This window comes from Panthera uncia, chromosome D1, assembly GCF_023721935.1.
Source record: "Panthera uncia isolate 11264 chromosome D1, Puncia_PCG_1.0, whole genome shotgun sequence".
NCBI lineage: Eukaryota > Metazoa > Chordata > Mammalia > Carnivora > Felidae > Panthera > Panthera uncia.
Window position 1 is genome coordinate 90,175,469 of NC_064808.1, and position 8,924 is coordinate 90,184,392.

At 48.6% G+C, this 8,924-nt stretch overlaps 1 protein-coding gene across 1 annotated transcript; it reads right to left on the reverse strand.

Annotated features, from left to right (window-relative positions):
• Positions 1–759: 759 nt before the first annotated feature.
• PANX3 (pannexin 3) lies at positions 760–7,681 on the reverse strand. Its single transcript, XM_049639316.1, has 4 exons — positions 7,501–7,681; positions 6,147–6,289; positions 3,205–3,419; positions 760–1,719 (listed from the first exon to the last, which is right to left on the reverse strand). The coding sequence occupies exons 1-4, from the start codon at positions 7,679–7,681 to the stop codon at positions 1,080–1,082; spliced, it is 1,179 nt and encodes a 392-aa protein (XP_049495273.1). The 3' UTR covers positions 760–1,079.
• Positions 7,682–8,924: the final 1,243 nt, after the last annotated feature.

Sequence of the window (8,924 nt, forward strand, 5' to 3'; positions counted from 1 at the left end):
GGTGGCGCAGTCGGTTGGGCGTCCGACTTCAGCCAGGTCACGATCTCACGGTCCGTGAGTTCGAGCCCCGCGTCAGGCTCTGGGCTGATGGCTCAGAGCCTGGAGCTTGTTTCCGATTCTGTGTCTCCCTCTCTCTCTGCCCCTCCCCCGTTCATGCTCTGTCTCTCTCTGTCCCAAAAATAAATAAACGTTGAAAAAAAAAAAAATTCAGATGTAGGAATGGAAGTTAGAAGCTAAGAGGGGGTAATAAAGAAGAGAGAGAAAGGGCCCAACAGCACTTTCCTGTCTTTCCCATTTAGTTCTAATGGTCACTATTCAGTGACTGGCTGTACGTGGAGGAGGTGTGGCATCTCCTGGAGTATTCGAAGCACGCCTGGGCCCCTCAAGAGTTGTGAAGAAGCCCATAATCCCAGCCCTTGGCGAAGTGGTCCCTGGCTTAGATGATGAAGAAAACCCAGAGCTCCACCCCTAGCTGATGCATGGCCCCAGCCTCGTTCTATGCTGGCCTAACCCCCAAAAGCAGATAACAAGGTCCTGCCATCATTGTCTTCTGTCCCACTCTGCAGGCCACACAGGACTTGGGCAAGGTCAATGACTTCCACAAAGCAAGCTGGCAAGTTCCTAGGATTTCAGGCCACACCTGAAGCATTTCACATTTTTATTCACTTAACAGATTGCCCTTTTGCTCTTTGGGTTGAGCTGAGCGTGCATTCCAGAAGGGCAATGGAGTGCATATACTGAAAAGAACCTGCCTCCATAAATAGCCTTTAGCACCTTCTTTCCCTGTAGAATGTCTAGACTTCAGCTGAGTTTTAGGTGTTTTTTTTCCCCCTATCCTCATAGAAGGCTCTAGATCTAATTTTTTAGTTCTTTGACTCTTCAGCTCTAACTTTCAGATTTGTTTTCATGCGTTGATTTTATCTTCTCACCTTTAGGAAAACATGATACAGGATGTGATTCAGCTGAATCCACACTTAGCATTTCTAAAGCGGGTATTTTTGTACCTTAGTGTGTGAGGCTTGTGAAGAAGGAGAGAGATTTTTACTTTCCATAAAATTTCTTGCTCCACAGTTTCTTAACTAGGGGTTTTCATCACACACCCTTTGGGTGAGATGTTTAGGTTTTGTGGGTTCTAAGCCAGCCAATAATGTCATGAAATCGACCACTGTGTCAATGTTGTGCTTCTGGGTGGTCGTGTCCTTCAAAACACATAAGACACTCAACCAACTAAACGAGTTGAGTTCAGAGATGTTGGCTCGGAGGAAAAGGAGGATCACATTGAGATCATTGATGGGGCATCCCAGCATCTTTCTGCTGAGGAGATCGAAAGCTGGCAGCATCTCATAGATGGATAGGAGCCGTTTGTCCCACCGACATAGTCGTGTGAGGTTGTATATTATCACTGGAACCAATAGGGTGTATATTGTTAAACTGGAGAGACTAACAATTTGCAAAATGGACAGAGAGGTCAGCCTGCATGTGATCAGCTGGGGCACGTGAGTCTCATCACTTAGGAGGCCTGTCTTGATGGAACAGCTGAATTCCTCTTGGAAGAAGACATCCAGGTGGAAGTGGCCAAGGTACAGGTAGATGGCTGAGGTGAAGAGGAGCAGGAGGGAGTTCCTCAGGAGGTAGGTGGCCACCAGGCAATGTGAGCGCTGCTTACAGGCCAGGTACCGCTCTAGCAAGGGGAATTCAAAGTATCGTTCTTTCCGAGCCCTGGGCAGGGGAAGAAAGGAGGCAGGGTGAGGAGAGACCACTTGGAACCATATCTGAGAGAGCCACGTGGGGCAGTAATGGAATCTGTGTATGCCACGTGGCGTTCTTGGCTCACATGAAAGTCTGCCTTCCTGGAGCATAACCACCCCTCTCCCTAAAGAGACGTGTGAGTATGTCTTAATTTTCCAGCTGATGAGTGCAATGTGGTCAACCCAGGGAATGATCAGTGAATAACAAATGGCCACACTGGATTTCTGCCCAGCAGAGCAGACTAAACCTATAAGCCGAAACAGGATCCTTAGGAAGCAATAAGCGTATTAAATTAGCACTGGACGGGGAGTCTAAATAACCACGTTCTGGTGCTTGGTCTGTATACCGTGTGTATGATTTTTAGGCCAACCGACCCATTTTATAAAAATAAACATGCTAACAAATATTTGTTGAGAGCTGTGGTGTTCAGGCACATGTAAGCCAGTCTCTGCTCTGAAGGAGCTTACCGGCTGCCTTGTGGGGAAGGGGCGGATAAGGTACGCCAATAGGAAATAATAGTAGTGCTTAATTTGTTGCTAAAATGGTGGATACAAACCACGGTGTTGTACAAGTGAGGAGAGAGGTACCAGCACGGGCTGGAGTGTTCAGAAACCTTTATGGAGAATGTTGTCTTGGAGCTGGATGGAGAGGTGGATGGAGTTCAGAAAGACACAGGAGAGGAACGTTTTTCAGAGGATGGAGAACGTGCACACACACAAGGCAGAATATGCTCCCAAATCTCAGTTCAACGCTCCTGTTGGTGGAGCCTACCTTGGCTGCCCTATTTAAAATGGCACCACTCCACAACCTTCCAGCTTTCCTGACCCCCATACTTGGCTTTGCTCCCCCGCTCCCATACCACTTATCTTCTGCCAGATGATTTGCTATGTGTTGTGTGTATTTGTTGTCTGTTTCCCCTCCGTAGAATGTGAGTCCCTATATGGGTAGGTATACCTTTGTCCCCTCCCCACCCCTGCCTCTGACACACACAAGGCACACTGATGGGTCTGGAGCACCCAGAACAGTGCCAGGGCCACAGCAAATTAGGCATGAATGGCTAATCAGGAGAAGAGGAGGAGACTGCCTGGGTAAAGTGGGAGGTTTCTGTCACTCGGTGGTCAGAGGTGTGAAAAAGTAGAGGGCCTTGGGAAAATATGTGGGAGAGTTTGGGTTTTTTCCTGCAGGCATGGGGGGAGGTTCTGAGCAGGGGAATGGTATACAAAAGTGGTACATTAGAGAGATTAACCCCTTTGTGACGCAGGATGTTCATCTATAAACTAAGGAAGAGTCCTTTCTGTCCTCCCTGTACAGAAATGATGGAAAGTTAGTGAGATGGTGTGTTAAACTCTTTGGGTTCATGAGAAGGACGGTACAGAGGATAGTTTGACGATGACCCTGCATGCCATGTTAACGCTCAACTGAGGCCTTCAGAAATGGGTGGGAGAGACAACTCACTTTTCCAGCTCATCCCAGAAAACATGGGGGTCTGAGCTTTTCTGCCGGATCTTCAACATGTGCTGCACCAGGCGGATGGAACGATTGTAGGATTTGTCCAGTTCGCTGATGATGAAGAGCAGATCCGAGGTGAGGGCCGGCTGGGCTGCATACTGCCACAGCAGAACAGGCAGGTACATGACCACAGCCAAGGCCAGCAGGGAGTAGGGCAGGGCCTGTGGGGTGAGAGTGAGCTGAGGAGGGGGCCCCAGTGTGTAGAGAGAGCTCTGAGAGAGGGGCTCTCATTCCCTGCTTCCTGCATCGGGGAAGGAAGGCGGTGGGGGGAATGAGCCACCACAGGCCCAGGACATAAGGCTGTCTACTGACCTGGCTGAGTATGTTGAAGCCCAGAGGAGAAGGTTTGCTGAATCTCCATGTTCCCCAGCTGCACTCCTCAGATCTGGGGTCTGTGTAGGTATGTAGGAGCCCAGGGAGGACAAGGGGAGGGAGAGGGATATAAGGAGGGAAAGAGGGAGACAGAAGGTGGGGGAGAGCGACAGAGAACCACGAGAGTCCCTCCGTTCCCCATGCATGTTAGCCTGGGTCGCTAAGCAGAGACCATGGCCAGCAGTGGTCATGGCATCACATCCTAGGGGAGAGTGTCTGCCTTCTTAATCTTCCACCTCTCTTTCTTTGACTCCTCCAAGTTCTTATGGCCAGACACCCAGAGTCTGTTAGCTTTCAAAGTCCACTCAGGGGCCTCAACATGGCTGACTTTGGCTTAGACCCTCCAGAGAGGGGATGAAATCCCATAGCCTCCACGCTGCCTTCCCCGGTTCCTCTCGTGTGCAGTTCTGTTTTCATCTCTGCGTTCGTGGCCGTGCCAAACGACACCAGGCACTGTCTTGGAATACTTTGGGGCTATTCCTGTTCTGTATGTATACAAGCTGACGTTGACGAATGGGTGAGTCTGGTGTCCTCAACTACACAATTTACCACCTGAGGACTTTTCCCTACCACACCCAACAGGGGCTGGGCCACTATTTTACCCACAGTAGAAACTCAACTTGTTTTTTTTTTTTTTTTTTAACGTTTTTATTTTTGAGACAGAGAGAGACAGAGCATGAACGGAGGAGGGGCAGAGAGAGAGGGAGACACAGAATCGGAAGCAGGCTCCAGGCTCCGAGCCATCAACCCAGAGCCCGACGCGGGGCTCGAACTCACGGACCGTGAGATCGTGACCTGAGCTGAAGTCGGACGCTTAACCGACTGAGCCACCCAGGCGCCCTGTAAAACTCAACTTGTTAAAGGCTTTTTAAGCTCATTTGTGCCAGGTGCTTGACATGCATTATTTCATTTGCTCTTCACAAAGATGCTATCAGGTAGGTACTATTAATATCTCTATTTTACAGATAAGAAAATTGAGGCATGAAAAGGTTAAGTAAGCCATACAGGGTTATACATCTCGTGGATGGCTGAGCAGGATCAGGAACTAGGCAGTCTGATTTAGGAGCTCATAAGAACTACTTGACTATAGCTTCTCCTGAACAACGGTTGCCTTTTATTTTGGAGGAGAATTTGAGGAAAAAGAGGGAGGATGCATATTTGGTTGCAGCTAGATGGAAGAAAGTGTGTGTGTGCGTGTGTGTGTTTCTGAACTAAACACGAGAGACATGTTAGGAAAACTATACTAATCCACGAGAAAAATTAGAACCTTTTCATTCCTGTTCTAAGACATGGCATTTCTTGAAGATAAGCATCACCCCCAGAGATTCTGTTTCAGTAGGTTTGAAGTGGAACCAGAGAATCTGGGTTTAAAGAGCTGTCAGGCAATCCTGGTGGTCAGACAGTTTGACTCTTTTCACATTCGAATCCCCTCTGCAGTATCTTGCCCTTGTTGCCATCTGGATCCTGTTTGAACACTTCCACTGACAGACACCCCATGAACTCTTTCCATTAAGTCTGTAGTTTTGCCTGTGTCCCAGACCTGTGTGGCCTTTTGAGGCCTTGTAAATTGTCATAACTTAAAAATGTCACCAGTGACTTCCAGTTCAACATTGTGAATTGGACACACACGTGACTTCTGCTCCCTCACGAAGCCCCACTAGCATGGCACTAAAGGGATAAAAAAGACATAATTCTCCAAGGACAAGGAAAACAGGAGACAAGAGCAAGAAAATGTTGCAAACTGGAAAGCAGTCGTCTGCTAGAAAATAGCAGCCTGTTTGGGGGGTAGGGAGATGGGAGTTGAGGCAGGCCAAGCAAGCTGTTTTTGCACCACAGAACTAGAAAGACTCAAGAGTTGCAGATATGAGGTACGTCTGAAAATGGGGGTACAGGTGGGGTTGCAAACAGGAATATTGAAAAAACAGGCCCACAGATCTTCCCTATAATATGATGCACTTGTCAAGTGACTGCCCTTTCCATCCGCCGGCAGAATCAATCCGCCTGTGGTTGGCTCTTTGGAAACATTAAACCAAAGAGTTTCTGCACTTGGGTCCATTGAGGGCAGGGGAACAAACTTGAGAACCATGTTAGCTGAAGTGAATACTGAGTGCTGAGACCCACAGTTGAGTCCCTAGAGTGTTGGTAACCGAGTTTAATACCAACTGCCACCCTGGATCCACACGATTAACGATCCAGTGATGCTTTTTGGGAATCAGCCCAAGAGAAAGGATTACAGATACCAATATTTGAGGTTTTCCCAATGAAATGGCCTGAAGGGTTCACTGTAAACAGAAAGCTGCTGGTCAGCCAGCCTCACCTATAGGCACAAAGCTTCCAATCAGATAAAAGTGGGCAACCAAAGATCACCAGACATTTGAAGAAACATGAGAGTCAATGACAAAAGAAAAAAAAAACATGGGGTGGGGTGGCAAAGAGGCAAGAGAGAAGACAATGATGTGGTTCTAGCCTGCTCCACCCTGCCACGAAGCAGCGTGATGGAGCCCAGCTTACTTTACCTTATGAGGCCACAGGGATTTCATCTTGTTCTGGCCAAGCTCATCCTGTTCGTGGTGAATAAGTGAGTCCCAGCAGGAACCGTCCACGTAGGCGGCCTGCCGGATGCTGAAGTTACTGGGAGAGAAGCATCGGATGGGGGGCCCTGGAATAAGAACACAGCTTGGAGGCAGCCTGGAGTTGGGAGTGGAGGAATGGGGACCCAGAGGACTATCAGCTGAGAGCCTTCCAGGGGATGCCTCCAGCGCTCCGCCAGTCTTTTTTATCTGGCAGGCACTTTCTTATTCCCAGGCCCCAGTTTCAGGTTGTGCACTGCAGCGTCACCATAGGCCTGTTTGGCTCAGCTCCCTCAATGCACTGGCTCCCCTTTGACGTGGGTTCTTCCCTCTCAAAGCTTCCCTTGGAGTCCCAGACACGCGGGCAGCAGGGGCGCCCCACACTCCTGTGGTTTGGTGGTGACTTCTCCTTCCTGAGAGAACTGGCATCTTTTAGGTTCTAAAATTTAGAGGATTAATGGCCTGTTTCTGAGCCCAATCAAGGGAAAGGGTGAGCAGGAGGTCCTGAAAGGGAAGGGGCTCGGAGGTAGAGTTTTGTTTTTCCATGATTCTCCAGAGAGAGGTGGAAGGGGGAACCAATGTTTCTCTCCATCTTGTGGGGGAACGAAGAGGCAGTGGGAGGTTGACATACCTCTTTGGGAAACATAGTAAGCTAATCGTATAGCCAGAAAAGAAAGCCAGAAATCCCAATCCTCAGGAAGTCCACCTTTTCTTTAATAGAGGTAGGAAATTTGCTAAGTTAATCTAGTGCCTAGAACACCAGGTCTGTGTGTTTGTTAATGTGTGTGTGTGTGTGTGTGTGTGTGTGTGGCCACGGGCTGTGGGAAAGAAGGAATGGATTTATTTAGCACCTATGATATGTCAGTCTTTTAACATATGTCCTTAAATCAGAAACCCTGGAGGTGGAGAGTAGGCAGAAGGCTCTGAGACAGTAAGAGACTCATCTAAAGCATGGCCAACTAAGACCTTTAGCGGTCCTAGGTCCTGAAAAGATTATGGAGCCCTGATCTCTCTAGATCCATATGAAAATAAAAATAAAAGTTTAATTATTGCAGTGACATAAAATATACTAATACTGAAATTAAAGCTAAATATTTTTACTACAAAAGTTCGGAAATGGCTTTCAAAATTTTTGGTGCCTCTGCTCTGCTGGTGCCCTAAATTCATGCATAGTCTGCTTTTTGGGTAATGCCCAGGCCAAAGTCATGACACCCGGACAATATGGGAGCCACTTCGGAGTCCATGCAAAGAGTGAAACAAAGTGGGGTCTCTCATACACTGGGTCTTGGAGGCTACTTACCGGAAGAGAACTCCTGGGCAAATGCTAGGGACATCAGCAACAAGGGGAAGCCCACAGCTATGAACTTGACCATGCGGTCCAGGGGAAGTTCCAGGTGCAGTCCTTTGAGGCGGGGTCCCCTACGGTCAGGCAGCAGGGCATCTGATAGCATGTACTCTGCAGCTGTGTGTGCGAGTGACATGGTGCCGCTGACCTTTGGGGTGCAGAGGCCGCAGGAGGTGTCCCAGGACCGCGGTGTGGGGAGATGGCAGCTTCAGGCAGCTGGCTTTGAGCAGACAGTGCCTGCGGCCCCAGCCTCACGGAGATCTGTGCTAGGAGCAGGCACTGGTTCTCTAAATAACTGGCCAGGCCCTGAGCCAGGCATCTGGTAATTAGAGGGAGGCATAGCTTAGTGGGTCCTCACTGGAGGAGGGTCGGGCTTCAGCTGGGGCTGGTGCCAGGCCGCTCTCTCTGGGTTGTCCCTGAGCACATGGAGTCCCGTGGCTTTATGCTGCCCTCTCATTAATAAAGTATTTTTGGTGGGATGGTGGAGAGAAGGAGAGTTGTGGAGCCAGGGCCCCCCCCCCTCCATGTAATTGGTGTGGAATTTGGGTGGAGATTGCTTAAATGTGGTGAAGGCCCTCATTTTGTGGTCTGTGTGGGAGAGGAGCCCCCAACACCCAGCTAGGATTTTTGCTCTTACATAGTATTCTTTGTCTTGCTGGTGATTTTTGCTTTGGGCCCAGGATCTTTCCCAGAAACTACTCTATATTTGCTGTTAAATTTCCTTCCCGGCCTCTGGTCTTTTCCTACAATGTTTCAGCCACAATTTTACAATTTATGCATATGTACATTTTTGTTTGTTTTGGTATTTTTTAGCCCCCTTTGAATCTCTAGGAGGCTGGGAGATGGGTGGCAGTATTGAATAGTGGAAAGAATAGGACCTTTAAAATTTGCAGGGAAAAGTCTCCCACCGGAGACCTAGCAGTACTCATTTTTTTATTGCTTGCCTTCAGGCAAGTCACTTTTGGCTCAGTGTTCTCCTCTATCAAATGATCTTACGTTGTAATCTTACAAGCTTGTGAGGATTGACTAAGAGTATTGTATGTGAAGGTGCTTTGCAAAGTATAAAGTGTAGAGCAAATGTCAACTCTATTTCAGTTTGGTGGAGTTGGGTGGGTGGAAAAGCACAGGGTACTTACTCTTGTCTCTGGTGCTACTTCTAGACTTGGCAAAGAGAGGCCCTGACCTTGGTCTTCACACTGGCTGCCTCTGGCTGAATCCTTCTCACAGGCTAAGTGTCCATGGGGCTAAGGAGCTGTGACCTTTCAGAGCACATGCACCTGCTCTAGACCACTCTTCTAGTGCCTGAGACACTGTGATTCCCCCTCCAGGTGGCCCCATCCTGCTTCCAGGGCCTGTACAGGTCTTTTCCTCAGGTGCAT